The following is a 23481-nucleotide window of genomic DNA, read 5'->3' on the forward strand; positions in this document are numbered from 1 at the left end:
CTCACACGTGAGCGCGCGGCGGAAGACGGAGCAGCCTCCCTGTCGGCCTTCAGGAGGGGCTGAAGGTGACTCTCCTCTCGGCTGGGATGCAGAGGGAGCTGCTGGGGGTCCGTCCGGCCCGCTACACGGTCCTGCTCCGCACACCTGCTTTGGGGGGGGGGAGGGTTCTGCGCGTGAACCGAACCTGCGACCCTGCTGCTGTGTGAGCGGGTCATTTTCTGCTTTAATAGAGGACACGGGAGGGAAACTCTCTCTCTCTCTCTCTCTCTCTCTCTCTCTCTCTCTCTCTCTCTCTCTCTCTCTCTCTGTGTGTGTGTGAGTGTGTGTGCGTCTGGCTGGGCTCCGGTGGTGGGTGTGCATGCATGTGTTCTGCACCGTACGGGCGGAAAAAGCGCCCAAGATCTGCAGGGATCATTTTCCCCGTCAGTAAAGTGGCGCAGACGGAGCCGGAGCGCCGGGAGAGCACGGAGGGGGCCGTGGACGGCAGCAGGATGGTGAGAACAAAAACACTGACAGTCATCTGTGGTAGTGATCGGTAGGATCGTTGCTCTGCACCAGTAAAGGACCGCTTCTTCTTCTTCTGTTTACCAGACAGACGCGATCATGTGCAGGCGCAGCTGTGGCGCAAAAAAGGAAGACACATGAGAGAATCCTTTAAAGCTGTGTTGTTTATACTGTAGTGAAGATGATTTGTTCCCGGTCCAGGTGCTTGACCAGCAGTCGGTGGTTGTTTTTTTCTGCAGACTGTCCAGGAATTCAACACCCTCGTCGCGCTGTACCGGGAGCAGGTGATCTCCGTCGGGGAGATCTCAGCCGACTGTCCGTCTCTGCGGGCTCAGATGCACCACACACGGTCCAAAGGATGCTCCATGGCCCGGGCTGCTCACCAGGACCTCGCCGACATCTCTGTCTCAGGGTAAGAAGGAAACAAAGAGTGATTGGTATTGGAAGAAAAAGAAAAGCAGCAGAAAGGCGTCTCTCTTTGTTTGTTATGAAACCTGATTTTCCCCTTTAAGTAGATCAGAAAAAATGTTTCCATCATACTGTATGCCTCCTTGTTCCAGCCATTCCTTTGACTGAAACAATGCAAGAAAAATAATTGTCTACATTTTATTTATTGGCTGTAGGAACTGAATACAAAAGACAGAATAGGTATTGACATCCTGCTATGATGAGATAACGAGACAGGAGGAGTATGGAAGTAAAATAAAGCAAAATGACAACAACTTAATAAGATGCAACACAGTTAGAGTGGACCTGAACCTTCCACGAAGCAGGATCTCAACTCAACCGATCAATAAATACAGAGAAATCCATTTGTAAAAAATCTAAAATAATTTTGAATAATCTGTTAAACTGAAAGTCATGTTATTACTGTTCTGTGCAGCAAAAAACAAAAACATTTGTAATGAAATGAACGAGAAATACAAGGAGGAGGAACATGTTCAGAAAGCTAAGCATGTTGTGACACCTGGTCAGCCTGAACCTGGTCCTCACAATCCCCTCGGTCTGTGTCTGTATCTCTTTCTTTCTATTTCCTTCCTTCCTCCCTGTCGTCCTCTCTTCCTCTCTCTTCTCCTCCCACCCCTCCTCCTCCTCTTCCTCCTCCTCCTCCTCCTCTTCACGCTGCAGTCCAGAGGACGGAGAGATCCACCCTGAGATCTGTCGGCTCTTCATCCAGCTGCAGTGCTGCCTGGAGATGTTCATAACAGAGATGCTCAAATCCATGTGCCTGCTGGGGGTGCTGCAGCTGCACAGAAAAAGTACCCTCACACACACACACACACACACACAAAATCACAAAAACTGTCTTATTTTGAAAACCCTGTTGAATTTAATCAAAATGTAAAAGTAATCTTTGGACTTAGGAGACGCCAATAAATACAGATTCATATAATTTAACCGCCTCCATGTGCATCACGAGGCCACCATGAAGACTGCGGGTCAAACCAACTTCATGTGTATTTGATTGTTTTTGATGATAAATGTCACTGGAGATATCTGTCCATCAATCAGAGAAGAACGAAGCCGGTAAAAAACAGAGATTTTTCACAGGAGCACAGGTGTGAATGATAAAAATCACTGTCACACTGGCAGTACTGGGCTGTCGTTAATGTTATTAGTAACACCTGTGCTGTTCCTGCGATGACAAGGTGCCATGTGTCTGAGAGAAAGGTTTATGTTGAACACCTGACACAGATAAAAGGCCATCAGAAACTGCTCTACGCTCACAAATCATATATATGTATACATTATGTTATGGTTCACCTGTTTTCCCAGCCATTTAAAATGTCTGGCCCTGAACGAAAAAGAAAAAACACACCCAAAAAAAAAAACAATTTAAAAATAGAGCACATATTACACATGGAGTAAAAGTAGTCATTATGCAGAACGGCATATTTCAGAATAATGTATGTTGTATTCTTGGTTTATAATTATTGATGCTTTAATGTGTCGTTTGGCTTAAAAAAACAAACATTTTCTAGCTGTATTTTCCACATCCATACAATCAGTATGTAGCTAGAATGCATTGTGGCCATGACACCTGTACTCACATATGAGATATGCACAGTATTGGATGATATCTGAGGAAATGAGAGTTCAGTTTACACTCTGTTGAAACAGTAGAGGGCAGCAGAGAGCTGTTAGTTTGGTCTACAGATGGCTTGGATTCATTTACATGGTATCTTCATATAAAGAGTTTAATAAAATGAATATGTGACTTCATTAAATCTAGAAAAGAGGCTGATGAAAGTAAAACTGATGAAAGTAAACAGTCAGAAGGTATTTGACACTTCAGAATTTATCCACTTTTTGAGGAATTTTATTAATTTTATTATTTTATAAACACACTAAAGAACTTGACGTGCAAAAAATGATGACAGTATGATGGTATCTTTAAAATACTGCACTGTCAGCTGCAGAATTATCCTGTTTTATGGGAAGAAATGAGTTTTTTAGATGTATATGTGGTGAATGTTTCTGAGTTGTGTTCACGGCTGGTGTCTCTGTTTCGGCCCTGAAGGAACGGACTCAGAGCCGAGGGTGGACTTCAGGATGGATGAAAGCTCGGACGTTCCCATCCTGGAAGACCGATCCTCGTCGCCCATCGACTTCCTGCACGAGCAGTGGCTGGTGGGAACCGATATTGAAAATATAGAGAGGTACACGGACTGCACCTGCTTGTTAAATATATTCTCACACTGTTTTTTTGATGCAGCGTAAACTGTATTTTTCCACTGCTGTGTAGTCAGAGTAATTCATCCAAAGTGAAATAACTATCGGCTGAGTCGGCGTGTCTTTGTTTTCACAGAGATATGCGAGAGATGCGAAACTTACTCAGCAAACTCAGGGACACGATGCCATTGCCACTGAAAAACCAAGGTATGTAATGTTTGTTCATAACATCCCTCTGCAGCTCTGTACCACGTTCACCACAACTTTTATATGAACATTGTCCAGAGCAGTGGTGGAAAGTAACTAAGTACATTTACTAAAAATGATGTACTAGTTTTAGTCAACAGCATGTCTTCTCCACATCCAGCACCTTTTGTGATGACATGATGAGGCCTGATTCCAAAGTGTTTGTTTGTTCCAGATGACAGCAGCCTGTTGAATCTGACTCCAGGTCCACTGGTCAGACAGAGGAAGAGACGCTTCCCCGGACTCTGCTGCATGGTGTCTGGCTGAGAGTCTGACGGCAGCACAGCCGGCAGGAAAAGACTTTTATTTGAGCACATTTTGTGACGTACACTTAAAAAAGGGAATCCTGAATCCTAGTACATTTTATCCTTCAGAGTTTTTCTTTTCATACTATCTAAAATTGTAATATTGTAGTATATGTTATCAGATCCTGTCCCATTTGTCTTCTTCATCTTGATGTTACTTTTTTTTTAGCCGGTTGATCGTTCAGTTGTTGAGTTCTGCCACTCAGCTCGTTCCGCTGTAGTCGGTTCTGTTGTGTAAATTTTCTGGCTCGGATGGGATTTTGATTTGGTTTTGGATCTTCAAACATATTTTTTTTCCAACAGTGAGAGGGAAATAATGAAGCTAACAGTCAGTAAAGGATAAAATAAAATAATAAAATAAAGCAAAAATATAGTGCACGCTAAGAGGTCTTTAATTTGTCAGTATCTTTCAGGTTCTGCTTGGTGGGACTTTGAAGACCAAGCATGGGCCGGGTTCTTGTTACACTTTGAATCCTTTGCAGAACTCTATTTAGTTTTCTGGTTCTTTTGAAAGTGTTGCTTCTTTGCATTTTTTTTTTAACTTAGTCCTCACATAGTCAGCCAGTTCCCTCTTTGTCTCTCTGCTGTGTTCCGTTTCATATAAAGCAAGAGTATATAAATGTACATATTCAGGCTATGCACTGGCATTTTTAGTGATCAGCTGTCTGTGCTTGTGTCACCCCTCCAAGTTTGAATGTGTCACAATGTGAGAAGTATTAGTCCCAACGACCTCCTGATGTATTCCATCCATACATCATTCAGTAGAGGCTCTTGCCAGGTGAGTCTCTGCTTGGCTGTGTGGTGTGACATCTCGCACACGAAGCAGTTCATCTACACTTGATGCATATACGTAATTGGCTTAGGGATATGTTCCTTCTCTTGAGAAAATAAAGGATTCTGAATTTATTTAACAGTGCGTGCATAAAGGTAAACATCAGACATAATGAAAATCTGTTACAAAGCTTTGCCAAAAACTTTTACCTTTTAGACGTCTTAGACAGATTGAGGGAGGTAACCCCTGAATGTTTCCATAGCAACAGATAAATGTCAAAAATGCTTATTTACTAATACTTTAGTCCATAGCAGGGAACTTTGAAAACTATTGGCTATACAGTAAGTGGTTTATACATACTGTATATATATATACAGTGTATATATATATATGTACTTCATGAAATTTGCTGTGGCTGCTCATGGTCCCCAGGGGATACATGCTAATAATTTTACTGACTTTAGCATAAGCAGAAGACATAAACTTCCATTTGTACCCAGAAAATATCAAGCGAACATAAATATCTAGAAAATATGTAAGTGGGCAGAGTAAACATGAAATTGACCATCAGAGCCTAGTCCTCTTTTCATTTTTAGAGGGCCAAAATGTAAGATATGTCCAGAATTTTAGTTTAAAACATAAAAAAAATGACTAACCTCAACAGAATGTGAAGAAACAGCAGTATTGACATTATGTTAAAGGTGTCTGTTTATTGTGTTGCAGCGATGTCTACTGAAGTGAGCATGCTAACCAGCTAGTCCTGGCCCATCCTGTCTCGCAATACCACTTTGTAGCTCAAGAGGCGATAGTCTAGTTCGCGATCGTCTTTCATTAGTTCGCTACTTTGTCTAACAAAACAACAAAAAAAACTCACAAAATGGAGATATTTACACCTATTTTCAGTACTAAACAGAAAAATACAACTGCACACCTTCTGAATTCATGTTTCTCTCTTTTACCAAACTAAGAAGAGCTTATTTGCCTCGTTAACTCATCGTAAATCACACAAAATAAAAGTTTGTCTTTCCACAATCACCTCTGGTTTGGTCGAATTAACTCCTCAATTCAAAGAGTAAGATGTGCAAATATTCCAGCTTTAGATATCATATTCGCCCACTGCTGATGCCGCTGCACCTCTCTACTGTCCCATCTGCATTGTCTTCTCGTCCCCGTAGTCATAGTCCTGGTCAGAACCGCTGTAAATCGCCTATGTACTGTATCTCCTGTTGTCAAACTGCCAGCTGAGCTTGGTTGTGTTGCGTGGTTGCAGTTTGGGCAGACTCCCATCAGCTAATAGGGCCACTTGGCTCAACAGCTAACTGAGCTTCTTGCAAACGGCAGCTAACTACAGCCAAAGACAGCTACAGCAAACAGTATAGTGAGCAGCAGTTAGCGGTTATACTGCCCCCTGTAGTTTTGGAGGCAACTTCAAACTCTGGCAGTTTCTTACGAATTACATCTTTAATAACATCATGACCTTGCCTCTAGCATCACCCTCAGGACAAAAGTAATATTTGACAACAAAAGTGACAACATTTGGAAATAACATGGTAAATTATGAGATGCTTCTTTTAATCTAACCTAGCCAATCCAATCATAACAGATGTTTGGTTCTTGAAATGTAAAAATGTTCCTTAATAAACCTTAAGACCTTTTCTTGTAAAACTGCAACTCTTGATATTATTATGCTTGCTCTAATACGCCGCCATACAGAAAAGTTGAACCATCAGTATGTTGTTCGTCCTGTCCGACACTTTAAATTTTGGGGTGTAATGATCATTGCAGCCTCTAGGGGGGGGGGGACTAGCAGGGCTTTTAGTTGCTTTATACAAATGTGCAGCATGTCATCAGCAGTCTTCCCTGAAAAAGGGCTTTGCAGATGCTCCACATACAGAAATAGTATAACTGAAAAAGCCACGACCAAAAAGCAACATAAAATCCACACATCAAGTTCTTAATCTGAAGCATTGTGCTAGAATCACTTTCCCATTGAATGTCAGTTCAATGTAATTTGTAAATTTGTGTTTGTGAAGTTTATTTCTTTAATGTAATATAAGTGGTGGTGTCTAAATTGCTAAACTCTTTGTTTTGGCATGTATATGACTAAGAGTAGGCCATGTGTAGTCGGTGTGTCCTGCAATGTAGAGAATCCACAGCCAGATCAATGTACAGCTTAGGACATTTTATAATGTGAATAAAGTTTTATATACAAATATGTTTAATTTTCTTATTGTCTTCATCTCAAAGGAATAATTATATATAAGTGTGGAATGTTTGTCTCACTGTTTAATTTGTACTCCAACTGAAGTGTAGCCAGGAGAGTTTGTGGTTTTATGGTGAATTACATGCTGGAGATATTTATTTTTCTTGTCAAGTTTCTTGTTTCTGTCAAGTTGCTAACACCGAGCTCAAAACTAAAAATTTTTGTATGAATTAAACAAGTGAGAAATATAACGCTAATCAAGGCGGTTTAAGTTAATATTGTGAAACGTACTAATGTGTAATTTTGAACTTTGGTTAGAGCCAGGCAAGGTGTTTTTTCAGCTTCCATTCTCTATGCTAAGCTACGCTAACCATGTCCTGACTCCAGTTCTATACTTACCACACAAATTGATATTGATCTTCTCATTTCACTCTTGGAAAGAAAGCAAATGAGAGTATGTCCCAAAATGCTGAACTATTCCTTTAAGTCATTGTTCTTCATCTCTGGTCCCTCACACCTCCCTGTCCTGCATGTTTTAGAGGTTTCCCTGCTCCAGCACACCTTGTTCAAATGAAAGGCTCGTTATCAGGCTTCAGCAGAGCTTGTTGACGAGCTGATCACGTTGTGGAAATTTTTAAACTTTACATTTCTTAAGGCTCAATTTTAAATTTTATACTGTGACCATGCTTTGCTTACAGTCTGGTTAGTTTTAAGTAGGGATGGGCAGATGACGTCTTCTGGAGCTTTGAGGTTTTCTTCCTATTTGTGCTTTCAAACTTAGCAAACACAGCGACACGTGGTGGCTCATTTAACTTAAAACAGCCCTTCAAGATGGAGCCGCAGCACTGCCATCACACTTCACTGTTGATGATATCAGTGTCTCATATGAGTGCAGTCCGGTTCAAGAAACCCTCGTGTTATTAGATCTGTATGATTTTGCAGTGGTACCACACATAATATCGATGTTATTGTGCAATATGTTACAGTGAAATAATTGTGTGTTGTCCAAAAAGCCAAGATATTTAGATAAGATATTTTGCTGACATGAGACATTAACGTAACTTTTGGTTTGGTTCAGCCCGAGTGTAATTGTAGGCTCATGTGTTTAAATTTAAAGTTTTATATTTATATGACATTTCATGTGAATCGCATGTGATTAAAGGGACATTTTAATTAAAGTGAGAGTGATATTCATTAAATTAACCTCACTTTTAGTCAACCATTACTTGATATGAGGAAATGTTACTTATGATTATGTCTTTCTAATGTACATAGTCACATTTATTCATTACATACCTATTATTCTGCTCTCTTGTTATCCCACTAATGTGCCAATCAAAATGTTTTGTTATAAAACTATAAAACACTGAATACAGTGCTTTTGTTATATACCAACATTTTATTTTGGCGACTGGGCTGACATTTTTTATCTAACCTCTCTGTCGTCATTTTTGTCTTCTCAGTGATGTTGCTTTCAGTCAAATAATTTCCATTTAGCTCAGTTTTCCTCCAGTTGTCTATCCTCTGATTATAAAAGTCACATCAGTTTTTCCATCAGGAAGGTTTTTTCCAACTTACTACAGGTTCCACTTTCTCCATTTCTTTAATATGTATGGCTATATATACATATACACCGATCAGGCATAACATTATGACCACCTGCCTAATATTGTGAAGGTTCCCCTTATGCAGCCAAAACATCTCTGACCTGTCAAGACATGGACTTAAGACCTCTGAGGGTGTCCTATGGTGTCTGGCACCAGGGCGTTTTATAGTGGATCCTCTGGGTGCTGTATGTTGGGGGGCGGGGCCTCCATGGATCAGACCTGCTCCAGCACGTCTTACAAATACTCGATCAGATTGGGATCTGGGGAATTTGGAGGCCCGGTCAACACCTTGGGCCCTTTATTGTGTTCCTCGAGCTGTTCCTGAGCAGAGTTTGCGGTGTGTCAGGGCACATTGTCCTGCTGGGGGGCCACTGCCATTGGGTAGTGTTGTTGTGATGAGGGGGTGGACTTGGTCCACAACAGTGTTTGGATGGGTGGTGCGTGTCAAGTGGCATGTTGTGGCTGATCGGTGTGTGTGTGTGTGTGTGTGTGTGTGTGTGTGTGTGTGTGTGTTATATTTTAACCAGGCATTCGCACCATTGATCTATTAAATAAAAAAATGAATGCACAACGTTTAGGACTTAAATTGTTCTCAAGTCTTAAAAACTTAAGCAATAACACACCAGACAACAACAGTATTTTATCTGTGTAAGTATTTGTGTTAAGTGTTGTATGTGTTAAACAGTTCCTGTCATTCAGCAGGAAACAACCTTTACATTCTTCTGCATACACTTTTTCTCTTTCAGTTGTAGTGCTGTATTGACATTTTTGTTTCGGTTTCAGTTTTACACAACTGTCAGGGTTCACATGTGTGCCTTTTAAAACATGGACCAATTGCAGCTGTGTTAGTGCCAGATGGCACAATACTCAAGTCTCAAACACAAAACATCTGGTTTATATCTCTGCAGCCGGGAAACTCCAGAATTTCCCGTAACAATGAGGGACGAGAGAGTTATGTAAGAACGTTAAGTGCAGCTATGTTTTCTGATTTATTATTAAAAACAATAAGTAGTTTTTAGACATGTTATTGGACACCGATTGGCCAATGTAGGTTATAAAAAAAGGTTTCCCATGAAGCATTACAGGGGGAGGCGTTATATTGCTGCTGCCGCTCAGACACAAGCCTCAGGTTAGATTCAGCTCTGTCTGCAGAGCAGAGCCGACTCAGTGAAAAGACTCTTGTCTGCCCAAATAAACAAACACAGGAGCTACTACAGTGTATGCTTTAATATTTGCTGAGGAGGACGTCAGCACACGTGGTGAGTCAGATTTTGCTCTGCTTAAATATTGCAAAAATAAAAACTACATTTAATAACACTTAATATGAGTATTTAAAACTGCAGCATGACCTTTTGTTGCTTTGCACAAGTAGTTATTTATTCTTTTTTGTCATTTTCTCTTTTTTATATGTGAAACTCTAAATTCCCTATTTATTTATAAAATGTGCAAAAACTAAAACTTTGCCTTAAAGACAATGTGCATCAAAAATATATTCATATGATATATATAATGTATAACAGGTAGTTTTGTACAAACAACTTTTGCAACAGCATTTAATGAAACCCTTTAATATTTACAAGAACAACATTTTTCTATGGGGAATAGTACTGCAGCATGTATCTGCCCTGAGTAGAGTAGGTTCTAAGGTGTAGGTTAAACATATAATATATATGATTTTTGCATTAAATGATTTAATACAACTAGACATGCCTTATATATTTTGTTGAGTTGTGTGCTTACATTATCCCACAAGTTTCCAACACTGTTCAAACACAGAGATAGTTACCCATGGTAACACTGTGTTTCATTTGGTCCAGGATAGATTTTTCAATAGCGATGGTGGTTGTTTAATGGTGTGTTCACCACCAGCAAAGTGAATTTTCACCTAGACTCACTCATGTGATTGTACTGTGTTTGTACGCCCCAAACAGCCAAATTACTTTACTGTACACTAGCTGTCAGCTAGCGAGTAGCAGCACGCTCATAGGGCGTGTGTGTCCGTCTGTTTGAATTCAGGTCAACATCTTAGTGTACTCAGCACTCACCAGAGACTCCAGTTCTCTCTCTTCGTTTCCCCCTCTCCTCTCTGTAACATTGTGTTCAGTGAGTAAATTAACATTTCCCCTCCAGCTCCAGTCGGCAGTCAACATTACAGAACATAAACACCCAACAACGGAGGTCATCTCCGCAAATCACTGTTGCAGTGAGGTTGATAAACAGGAGTGAAGATAAATCTACTTTTTAATCCCAAAAGCAGTCTCAGCGTTGTCTTTATAGGTGCACGTCTCCAGGTCAGAGCAGAATCTGATGTGACTCTGAGTGTTTATTCCTCCAGAAGATCTGGCTCTGACTCTCTCCTCCAGAGAAGGAGTGCCAAAACCTCAAATTCATAAAACAGAAATAAAAAATAAATAATTAACTGATTTTTGGCAGATGTTGACTCTTATGTCTTGGTGATCAGATTATCTTCAGAGGAGGTGAGACCAGTTTGAACTTCCCTAATGGCTCCTTCCACCCGGGTGGTCCAGCTGCTACAGCTCCTCAGCTGCATATCAGCTGGCCTGGCCTGTTTCTGTGAGCGGTACCCCTGGGGGTCCTGGTCCGCCTGCTCCAGTACCTGCAACTACGGTACACAGTACAGACAAAGGTGAGACTGCACAGATAGAAGTCAGACACACCACATACACAGGTGGGACAGCATAGACAGATGGGTTTTGCTGCCACAGTTAGGACAATGGCATTTTGTGTTGTGAATTTCTCAAATGAAACTGCTGTGAAAATATAGCTAAAGAAATTGTGAAATACAGAAATCAAGAACCATTATTTCCATACACAAATACCTCTTTGTACAGATAATGTGACCAACTTAAGTGACTTTCATACTTTTTTGACAGGAATTTTCAGTATGATGATTATTTCTATAAGAGCAGCTGCAGTCAGCTGTGTAAGAGCCAGGACAGCAGATCCTGTAACGAGCAGGCCTGTCCGATCAACTGCCTGCTGACAGAGTTTGGCCCTTGGTCCGACTGCTCGCCCTGCGCCAGGAAAAAGGCAAGACACAGAGATCTACAGAAAACAAAAAAGTGTTTTTTCCTGGTTTCAAAGGCTGCATTACAGTAAAATGATGACATTTTACCAGACGGTCCTACTTGTGCTGATACCTTACTTTACCCACATTGTCATAATATCCATATTACTGATGATTATTCATCAAAAATCTTACTATTGTAACATTTTGTGAAATTACCAACAATCATGTGTTTTTATCAATATTGAGGTGAATGGTCAGAAACATTGTGATGATTTTTTAAAATGTTTTTTTGGCCTTTTCATGGCCTTATTGATAGCACAGCTTAGAGAGATGACAGGAAATGAGAATGAGAGAGGGGGATTGACATGCAGCAAAATGCCGCGGGTTGGACTCATTATTTTCAGTGTTAGTTATCAATTAATAACTTATCATTAAAGCCAATAATAATCCAACACAGAAGCAATTATGTAATATCAGAACAAGTCCATACATTTTAACGAACATGCACACCAGTTTCAACTTCTGTTTCTTCTGTCTTGTTTTTTATAGTGACCACTTTCAATTGATGATCACTAAGGTGGTAACTGGTTACATTTGAAAGTGCATGAGATTTGAATTTAATGAATCAAAAAATGAACCTGTCTGGCTCACATGTCCCTGCAACAGTTTCGGACGCGGGGTGTCCAGAGGCCGTCCCAGTTTGGTGGATCAGCCTGCAGTGTGGAGCTGACAGAGGAGAGACCCTGTATCCCCTCCAAAGAGTGCATGTTACCACCCATCGACTGCAAAGACAACTTTAAGTGCACTAATGGTAAGTCGACAACAAATGTGTGTAAAATTTTTATTTTAAAAATAATTCTAATCACAATTTTTCCAGCTGACAGAGAGAATCAAATCAACATCTTTTCAGTCACAGGCCCACATCTGTAATCACTGCTGTCACAACACACACACACACACACACACACACATTTAGACAAAGACACATACCAACATTTGATCGTCTTCAAAGCATCCTCTCTGCTGCAGGACGCTGCATTGACCCGACGCTGACATGCAACAGGCAGAACGACTGTGGAGATAACTCTGATGAGAGAGACTGCGTCGACTACAAAATTGTGTGTCCAGCGGAGAAGAGAGTGGCCCCCGGGGCTGACCTGGTGGGAAACGGGTAAGCGAAAGTTTAAAAGGTCACTGCTGAGGTTTACAACTCCAGTTTTAATGTGAACCGACCAACTCCCCACTGTGTTCAGAAATTGCATTCTTTTCTGCCAAGTGCTCTTCTGTAACGTCCCTCCTTGAATTTGATATTCTTCCTGGAATGTTGCTGGACAACTGCTGCAAAGACGAAATACAATTGCACTGACTTATAGTGGATTATAATATATAAGGCTGATACTGATGTCAACACTTGAAAAAAATACAAATCAATCAGCTGGCTTTATTTTAAATGACAGTAAGTGTAAATGTAAGATACATTCTAAACAGTCAGCATCACTGAATTTAAATTATTTATGACAATTATAAATAAAAACACATAAAATGAACAATATTAAACATAACCAAAGGTAAAGTAGCTTAACTTATATTCAGTGCTGTCAGAAAACATACATTGTTTACTGCTCTGTGATTTCTTTTATCAGTAAAATTCTGATATGGGTCTGCTGATGTATCAATGGCCCTTGGTGTTTCTTATTAAGAGTGAAAGAGATTTAACTTGTGATTTGTGTTTGAAGGTTTGATGCTCTGTCAGAGGAGCCGAGGGGAGCGGTACTGGACAACATGTTCATGGGAGGAAGTTGCGACATCAGGAGGCCTAGTAGCACGCTGCTCTACCACCGAATCCCTCACAACTTTGAGACCTTTAACATTACGGTAGTATTATTATTGAATTATATTTAATTGTACGGTCCTTCTGTAAAGCTAACCTGGTTCCAGACCTCTGAACCACCACCCACATCTCAGAAATACAAAATAGGACTTGTGTTGTGTTCACTGACAGCTGTCTCCACAGAGACACAACCAATGAGAGCTTTGAACAGTTTAATATGGAGTGTCACATTTAATGTTTTTTCTATCATGTTGAGCCAATGTGAATAAATTAAATAACCTACCCTGATAAAATCAAATGAACACAGACTTAAACATAAACCTTATGGGTTTATTCAGTTATTACATATAGAACTTCTACATAAACGTGTTTTTCAACTGTTTGTTATTCAAGTATTATACATAAAAGTAATGCATTTCAGACTGGTTATTCTGTCTCCTGTAATAAATCACACAAATAGCTAGTGTTTTAGGCATTATTATTATCATTTTTGAAAAAATTATTAAAAATGGGACTGTGATCTTCCTGGGCAAAAGCCAGTATAACAGTGATAGAAAAGTAGCCACAGCACACTGGTAGCCTGGCCAATGGCCAAGACAATGACACAACAGAGTCTCATATTGTATCCAAACAGTGCTGAATGCAGACTGAGAGCTGCCTAATCAAGCTGATGTTCATGCAGCTAAGAGCATGCTGATGTAGCGTCAACAAAAGCAGCGTTTATTGCTCCAACAGACAGCCAACAAACCAAGTCTGAATGTTTTTCAAAGGGACTTCCTCTCATGTTAGCAGACTAAAAAGCTTGGCACCAAACTATTGCAGTTGTGAAGGTTATGCAGACACTTCTCCCAGGGGACCACTGGACATACGACAACCACATCTCACCCCTTGAAATGTGTTATTTTCTTTGAAATAAATATATGTTGTGAACATCAGCAAAACATCCTAATATCTTTAATTCACTATTGTAATGCTATATGAAGTAAGCATTGGCATATTTGTCACATCCAATACAGACAGGCTTCAATGTACAGTAATTATTTAAAAAAAATGTTCATCACTGGTTTGCAGAGAATTTCTTGTCAGCTTTGGATTTACCACCACAGATAAATACTTCAGGACAAGTACAGTTTAGTTTTTTTGTATTGCTCTTGTTGTCATAGATCTTGAAATATAGTTGTGGTTGTAAAGGTTGGAGCTGTGGAAGACTTCAGTACCATGCCCCAGGAGCTGCACACCCAGCCCGTCGATATGAAGACTTCCTCTTCGTCTGGAAACGGCGACGGCACTGGAAGTAGAAGAGGGTTTTTCTTCCTTTTCTTCCCCTTTTTTTTCTACAGTGGGGGATTTAAGTCACACAAGATCTCCAACAAGGAGGCTTTTGAGGCTTCAAAGACAATAGTGAGTGACCCAAACAAAACACACATACATTTTTAATAATATTGTTTGCTTCAATGACATAAGCCTAACCTTAACATAAAAAGCTGAGGACCAGACAAAACAGTCCTCACTCTCACTGCATGATGGTCACATGGTCCCCACAAAGATACACACACACATCTATCTGTCCAAATGCACAACCATTGCTCATTGCACCTAACTCTTCTTAATCCTTTCCTACTTTTTTTCTCATTTTCTATCTTTCCCTTCTGTAGGACTCCAAGTTTTTCCGGGTGCATCAGATTCTGCCCGTGTCCACGTACAAGGTGAGGGACCAGGAGGACCTCGTCCTGTCACTGCCTTTCCTCCAGTTTCTTCACGCTCTACCTCTCGATTACAACTACGCACTCTATAGGGACATCTTCCAGCGTTTCGGGACTCACTACTATGGCTCAGGAACACTGGGAGGTCACTATGACCTGATGTACCAGTACAGCCGAGAGGAACTCAAAAGTTCAGGTACAACAGCATAGCTGTGTGGTCAGAATCCCAATGACACCATGGGCCAAGTCTTAACACAAACTGAGAATGAGTAAAGGTTCAACTTACCTAAAAGTCATATTGAAAAAAATATTTATGTAGACAAATCTTTTTTTTTTTTTTAATAATACATCAACCGAGGTTGTAGGAATGTGCAGAATAAAATTATCTCTTTTCCTTAAAAACATTATTATGATTGTGAATTTATCATTCTAAAAAATGTTTGATTTTCTGAGATCTTTGGTGAATTTTGGACTTGGACTTTTGAACTTTGGAAATTGGTGCCGGTTCTGGCTTTTGGATGTTAAATAATGTTCAGAAATCTCATCCAAAGCTCATTCAAAGCTAATAATTATGAGGTTTGGTAAAATTGAAACAAAAGAAACCCTAAATGAGTTGACTGTCATTGAATAAACAGAACTTGAGAAAACTGCGGTTTACCTGTAATAGTAAAATATGACCTATTGTTTTTTTTGTTTTCAGTTCCTTCATTTCTGCTTCATGTTGCTCTACATTCTTCCTCTTCAGGTCAAACAGAGGAGCATGTCATGGACTGCCTGGGCAGAGAGACCCGCTGGTCTATTATCATCTACAGTTATCACAGAAGTGAAACTCGGTGCTCCAACAACAGGATGACTGAGAAATATCAAGGTGTCAAAATCTCCTGGGAAGCACACCTTGTTTATCCTGTGCTACTGTTTATGGCTTGCTGACTGTGAGAAAAATGGATCTTATTATCACCCTGTGATTCCTTTGTTTATATCTTAAATATTTCTTTGATCCAGGCTCGTTCATTCAGTCATCAGAGAAGTCTTTCTCAATGGTGAAAGGAGGTCGAGTCAGAGAGGCTGCAGCTTTGGCCTGGGAGAGGCAGGGCTCAGCTCCGGACCAAACAGCCTTCAAGAACTGGGCCAAGTCTGTTCTTGAAAATCCTGCTGTGGTCCAGAGCAAGGTTAAATCCCTCAAGACTGAAATGTCTTCAATCTTGCAGGAAAAAAACAAAAAATCAAAGTTATTTGTCTACAAAAAGCTGATGTTGCATTTATGTCTGTGTGCGTTTGACCAGGTGCTTCCCATCATTGATCTGGTTCGGGGGATGCCATGTGCTGTCACAAAGAGGAGACACCTGAGGAAGGCCCTCCTGCAGTACTTTGATGAGTTTGATACCTGCAAGTGTGCTCCCTGCCCCAACAATGGCAAGCCAGTTCTCTCCGGGACAGAATGCAAGTGTCTTTGCCAAACAGGCACATTTGGCACTAACTGTGAGACAAGAGCTCCCGACTACACTTCAGGTACATCTGCAGCACACAATATGCTCGGTATTCAGTCATGAGAAAACTGTTGCTGGGTTATGAATGAAAAAAAAAGGTAGTCAACAAAAGCACAGTGTTTTATAGTGGCCTGAGTCACTGTTTTTTTCCCACTGTGATTTTCCTTTTCCTTAGCTCAGCCTGGATAATTTAACAATATTGCTTATATGTTAATGTCATGACCTTCAGTTTTAAGTATTGTTTCTGATAACTGAGTTTTTTTTCTCCAACAACTTGATGTGTTGAAAGGCTACCTATCAGCCTTGGACACCATAGCTATGGGAAAGAAGCTAGAGGTGTAAACTATTGTTGAAAGCAAATTAAAAATGAATCATTTTATGACCTGTCTCTTAGTATCTCTCTCAGGATGAAATTCAAATTTTTAGCTCCACTACTGGTGGAAATATTCTAAAACTTACATGTTCATCAATATATTCATGGATCTGTCCAACACTATAGTATAATGTGAAGAACACTGCAGCCTGTATATGGCTTCTAGCAGTACTATAAGATGGAATTCTGTACTACATACATACATACTGATTCTAACGGGAAACATGGTTTTGGTGTGTAATATACACAGAGAAAGTGGATGGTTACTGGAGCTGCTGGGGGCCGTGGAGTAATTGTGGAAGCTCAATGAAGAAACATCGAACGAGGCGGTGTAATAATCCCGCTCCCCTCAGAGGAGGAGAACCCTGCGAGGGAGTTGACAGACATGAGGAATCATGTCACATCTCCATCTTCACAAAGTAGGATCACTGAAATGTTGACATCTCTAACACGGTTACTATGTATGTGTGCAGCCACCTGCTGCTGCTACAGACATTAAAACTCAAATATACAAAATGTCTAGGTTGTATTTCGTCTTTACAAAGTGCTGATGGATTTACTGCATGTTCTGGTTCATGTTTTCGTGTTCAGAAAGGAGACCTGTGACAACGATGATGACTTCACTGAGGGCTGGGTTGAGGAGCTGCCTCCTGGTGTGGAGGGCTGTGTGAGGCCTAAGAGTCCTGACAACAGCTTCCTCAGGGTAAAGACCAACAGTCAAGCCTGTAGTTAGTGATAGAAATGCATGAGAGAGAGAGCAGCTGCAGTTCACCGAGACAGTTTCACAAAATTATTTAGAAAACTCACTTCTCTAGTCTCACCTCCTTTTTTTATAGAGGCTTACTACTGCCAGGAAAATAAGTACATCCATTGTTTTTGTCATTCATTTACTTGTATGTCTGCCTGTAATGTTCCATTTGACAATTTATGTATCATTTGAGGTCATCAGGGTTATCTCGGATTGGGTTTGAGACTTCAAATCTTTCTTTCATGAATATTGGAAGATGTGACCGTTTCCCATGAAGGGTAAATGAAAGATGCTATTGAGTTGCATTGCGGGAATTGTAGGATCCAGTGTTTTTGGATCTTGACCAATCCTAGCGATTTAAAGTCTGGATATCTTGGCCTGCATTGCATTCCTTTTGACCACTTGTTTTTTTATTCTGTTTCTGTCCTATTACAGTTGTTAATTTTGCCCGCCAGAAATACATACATGACCTTGTCATCATGCATCGTGTAAACAGCGGAAGAAAAGCAAAATAGCATTAAAACTAAGGTCCCTCTTTCTTTCACTCACTTTCAAGCAAATGCACAAACTAGCCAGATCAATAGTACAGAAAGTGGTGGTGTTCATTCTGCTGTTGTCCACAGGGGCCGCCAGAATCAACACAAATGCAAGTTCCTCGTAGCTGCTTTAATTAAAAACAGTGTAAGCAGTGTGACACCTAAACTTTAAAGTCCAACCCACCGAGCAGAAGCAGCTCTGATGAGGTCCTGTTTTAGTAACATACCAGAATCAATATCTCACAAGATACTGATGATTAATTATCTTTAATTATACCATATTACACCATCCGAGAAAGGGTTGCAGAAGTTGAAGGAAGATAATTAGTTCTATGAAAATTAAAGAAAGATGCCCAGGAGGGTTTACATCCTTCCTAACTTCTCTTGCATTTATTAACTTCCTCCTCTCATAGAAAGCAAAGCAGTATTATAGCTATGGTGAGGATGAGGAGTTCAAGTGCTACACTGGATTTGACCTGGAGGGTTTTCAGTACATCAACTGTCTTCCTGATGGGACGTGGAGTCAACCAAGTGGACAATGCATCAGTAAGTCTGTTTTCTCAAAAGACAAGTGAACTCCAACGAGTACATGTCTTAATTTCTTGTAACGTTGTTCTCCACAAATACAAGTTACTGAAATCTGTTCTCCTGTTCCTTTAGGGAAAGTGTGCCTTCCTCCTGACATCCCTGATAGCATGACGCTGTACCCAAACAAAGATGAGTACAGAGTAGAGGACTCAGTGGGTTTGAACTGTAAGGAGCCTGGCATGGTGCCAAAGCCGCAAGGCAACTACAAATGTGGCAACAGTCTCACCTGGGAGCCTCCATTACCTGCTGACCTACACTGTACTGATGGTAAAGTTTCACATCCAGTATTTTCCACACAGGTGTGTCCCAGGGGAGAGATTCTAATGGTTCTTGCAATTATGACATTTTAATTGAATACATCAGTCTAATGTGTCTGTTCATACAGACTTTGATGAGCAAAAAACATATTTGTGAATATCTGAGTAAGATAAGTACATTAATAGTTTTTTTAAAACCAAAATAATCCCACACTTCAGTGATAGTTCAAGTAAATGTGTCACTTACATCAACACAGTCACATAAATACAGATATTAAAGGACCAGCTCACCCAAAAATGAAAATTCAGTCAAGTCAGGTGAAGTTTCATAGTTCACACTACATTACTGGAGCTTCACAGCAAAAACAGTGTTGCAGCCTTTTACATGAAAACAAGCCCCCGTCTACTTCAATTGTTTAGGAGAAAGCACCAGAAATGTTTTGTGGACTACGAAACGTCACCCGACTTTCTATTGACATTGGGGTGAGAAGATAACGACTGAATGTTCATTTTTAGTGAATTTTTCCTTTAATTTCTGTGCCATGTAAAACTAGATGAGTAGTGTATGTACAATATACAGTACAAGAGTTTTCAGTAAGCATGTTATAATCTTCTGATAATATTTTAGCCTTACAATCACTCCACATGTCAGCTGTTTAGAGTGGACAATGAAAGTATGCTGCAGAAAAACAAAATGAAAAAACAGTCCAAAATACATGTCCGATTCCGCATCTCTAACAAACACACAGCTATATCGATATCCTTTTCAATGGGAGGCAGCCAGGATGGTCAACACACAGCGGGTGAGACAATTGGGGCTAATGTTTGCATGAAATACTCTACTGTATGAATAATCTCTGTGCATTTCCTCTGTGTAGTGGAGCCGTTTGTTCCTGACAGTCAGTGCCGTCCAGGAGAGAAACTACAGGGCTCAGAATGTGTCTGTATTCAACGGGAGAGCTGCATGTGAGTTTTTATAACTTACTTTATTATAGTTTTCTTGTAACAATGCCTTTTTTTAGAAGGATTTTCAGTTGCAATTTATATATGAATTATGATATATCAAAAAGTGCTGGGTTTTTTTGGATGCACTTCTGCACATTCACTTGTTTTTGTGGGTATTAATCAGAAAACCACTCTCTGTGAGATGTTGTTGTATACATGGGGAATTTAACAGTGATGTAAAAAGTATCCAACAGTCACTGTAAAAGTAAAGCTATCTCACTAAAATATCACTGTGGTCAGAGTGAAAGTCACCCATATGAATAGAGCTTGAGTGAAAGCTTTAACAAATCTGATATGAAATGTACTTATCAAAAGTACAAAGGTAATTTTATGGCAATAAATATATTCAAGTAAAAGCAAATTATACATACATTCACATGTACAGTGTGTATAGCGTATACTATGACTCCACCGGCTTGGCTCATAATCGGATATTGATATATTGATAATAATATTCAGTTATCAGAGAGACCAAAAGATACTTAAAGACAACATCCTCCCCAGCCACAGTCTGTTCACCCTGCTGCCGTACCACCAGACTACAGAGCAGCTTCTTTCCTCAGGCTGTGAGACTCCTGAACTCATCCTCAACATGCAGGGACTACAACTTGCATTTCATTGTACAACCCTGTGTTGAAGAATCAAAAATAAACTTCAAACCTTTCTAATTTTTCATTTTAGATTTCCAATAAAGATAGAGAATATTTTGTAGTGGAGTGGAAATATGAAGTGTGTGTGTGTCCGTGCAGTGCACAGCGGGAGGTTCTCTGTATCCTGAACGTAGACCTCGGCGTCACCGTGCCGATGTCCCTCTGCTCCTTCCACGTCGGGCTTTGCCACAATGATCCGCTCTTCTATGTCAGCGAGGGCCCGTGTGATGCGGATGATCTGAACCAACTGGAGTGGGCCAAGTTCAGAGCCAAAATGTCCAATAGGAGCTCTGTTCAGGAGCCCTGTGATAGTGACACTTGTTATGAATGGGAGACCTGCTCTGGTGAGTTTGTGTGACATGAAACCATGTGTTAGTCACTTTGTTGTTTAATGTGGTTTGGCTTTAATGATTTATCGTAATAGATTATAAAATTCTATTTTTTTCCAGCCTGGGTCTTGTTGTTGATACGATTATAATGTACACCCACTATATCAAGATTATTTTCACATCTGTCCTCAGTATCTAAAAAGTGTGAGTGCAGAGCTGCTCGGAATTGCCCCAGACTGCGAGTCCACACGTTCTGTGTGAAGCTGACCAAGAACCAGAGGATTCGAGCTATGGACCTTTGCTCTATGGCCGCCCTCAAATGTGCCAGCTATGAGCTTGAGATTCTCAATGAAGGTGAATGTGAGTCCAGATAATCATTCTAAAGTGCTGTTAAACCAAACCTCTGACTTCATCTTTCCTTTTCAAGTGTATTGTGCACTAGAACTAGTAAATTAGAGACATTATAGACATTAGCACTCCTGCTCTGTGTTATTATTTTAAAAATGACAGCATATTATTAAAGGAAACTTGACTGGCAAGCAGGTATACTGGGGTTTAAGCACTCTACACAATTCAGAAGTTTCACCTAAGGGGTAAATGGGAATGCAAAGAGCATCACTAGAAGGATCTGAAACGGGTGGTTTAGGATGCACTTGTGTGCTTGGATGTTCTACAGTGCATTTTCAGAGGCTGTTTTATGAAAAGACACTAGATGGCAGCAAACTGTTAGCAAAGTGTATTTTCAGTGTTTCACCAAGTTTGATATGAAAATACTGAATGGGATGCGAAAATGTATCATAATGCCACCTAATCATTCAGATTTGCACCAAATTTGGTCAATCTGGGATGTGATATTTACATGTGGGGTGTTCATATTAAATATGTGTCACTTGGAGAATGTATTGGGGAGCTGAAGCTAAGATATCACCAGACTTTGTGAGGCAATACTGAAAGCCCAGTATCCAGGATAACATGTTGGCAGTTAATGTTTCTGCACACCACGTATACGTTCACATTACAGGTTCATGTCTGACTTTCATGTCATGTAAGCGTTCCAAAGCAGATAAAATACTTTGCACATCTATTTCATGAGCCATTTGTGGAAAAGACGGGATTATAGACCAAAAATTGCAAGCAAAATCCTGCACATTGTCTAACTTGAAGAATTACATTTATTTACAAGCGGGAAACCACTGCATATTTTTGACAAGGGACCAAAGCGTTTCAACATTCGCAACCACATTTGTCTTTGTGTTGTTTCTGGTGACAAAAATGGTATTTTAGGTCAAATCATGATCTTTGTGAAACCCTAATCAAGTTCAGACCATGAACACAACATAAAATTGAAACTTGAACCTAAAGAAATGTAGAGTTGAAACATATATTGCAACATTTATTCTGGCGACTGGGTTGATGCTGAAATCCTGGAGGATAAAGTGGATAAAATACCAAATCTGGTGACATTTGAACAGCAATTAAACATAAAACAACCCTGAGATAACAGGAACAATGTGTTACAGTGCCACATATGTTGGATTTGCAATGAGGATTGGTTTACCGTGTGACATCATTTGGTTTTTAAAAAACATTTAAAGTTTTGATTCATTTGATCATTTTTGACACCAAATTAGTCAAAAGTGGATTTCAACTTGTGATTGCGGCCCTACCCAGCTGGCCACCAACATCATTTAGACGTGGATACTTGGCTGAATGTAGGTTGTGACATCAGGTGACAAAAATTCAATGAATATACTGATGATATCCGACATTGACTTTTTGTTGGTTTTAAGTTGGTCTAAATGTTGGAGGTTGATGTCAGCTCAACGTTGGGTTTTGATGGATATCTGATTTTGAATTCCGACCAGAATTTAACATCAATCCAATGCTGGACATTTTTCCAACTAAACCTTGTTTAACAAAGTTGGAGTCCAATGTCTTTCTGATGTTACACAGACGTGTGGTGCCGGTTGGGTAAATTAGCTGCTTAACATGTGATAGACAGATTCATGAAAGTTGACATCTTTCATTTTGTGAATACTGTGCAAAGAAAACACAATAATGGTACCAAAAACAGAAATGAAATGTTGTTGATCAGTAATCAGAAACCAAAGGTAAGATTATAATTTTCCAGTCAAGACCGGACTCATAGAAATTGTTTTTGCATAGAACTGCTCAATTCTTTAAAACGTTTCACTCACTCACTCACTCACTCACTCACTCACTCACTCACTCACTCACTCACAGATACAGTAAACCTGAACTTTACCTAATTTGTCTGTTGACCTGATCTGACCTACTTTTGGAGGATGGAGGAGTGAGTCAAGTCGAATTACAGGCACAGAGTGGAATATTTACACTTGCTTAATGTGCTTCACATGTAATAATAAAAACAAAATCATGACATGGTCTGATCTTTTATTTCTAATGGAGATTTGTACTGCACCTTTTGCTCAATAAGACACAACATGATTGTCATTGATTTGCAGATCTACATCTATACAGGATTTTAAACATAGGAACATATTACTCTGTATTTCTTGTAGTGATAGTTGACAACCCTACACACACATTTAGCAATAAAAAAAAAAAGCCATCAGCAGTCCTGTGCAGTTAGGACCAGCAGAAGCTGGAGA

The 23481-nt window shown here is 40.0% G+C and overlaps 1 protein-coding gene across 1 annotated transcript; it reads left to right on the forward strand.

Annotated features, from left to right (window-relative positions):
- The first annotated feature begins 395 nt into the window (after positions 1-395).
- Positions 396-23249, forward strand: c6.2 (complement component 6, duplicate 2). Its single transcript, XM_073477941.1, has 22 exons — positions 396-494; positions 744-916; positions 1633-1763; positions 3026-3164; positions 7782-7788; positions 10839-10957; positions 11290-11298; positions 11980-12152; positions 12371-12512; positions 13078-13216; positions 14364-14573; positions 14828-15071; positions 15621-15743; positions 15878-16044; positions 16159-16384; positions 16986-17154; positions 17327-17438; positions 18433-18565; positions 18680-18874; positions 19743-19830; positions 20619-20863; positions 21041-23249. Exons 1-22 carry the CDS (start codon positions 492-494, stop codon positions 21220-21222), a joined length of 3129 nt encoding a protein of 1042 aa, XP_073334042.1. The 5' UTR covers positions 396-491; the 3' UTR covers positions 21223-23249.
- The last annotated feature ends 232 nt before the right edge of the window (positions 23250-23481 follow it).

Source organism: Pagrus major, chromosome 12 (genome assembly GCF_040436345.1).
Source record: "Pagrus major chromosome 12, Pma_NU_1.0".
Classification (NCBI taxonomy): Eukaryota; Metazoa; Chordata; class Actinopteri; order Spariformes; family Sparidae; genus Pagrus; species Pagrus major.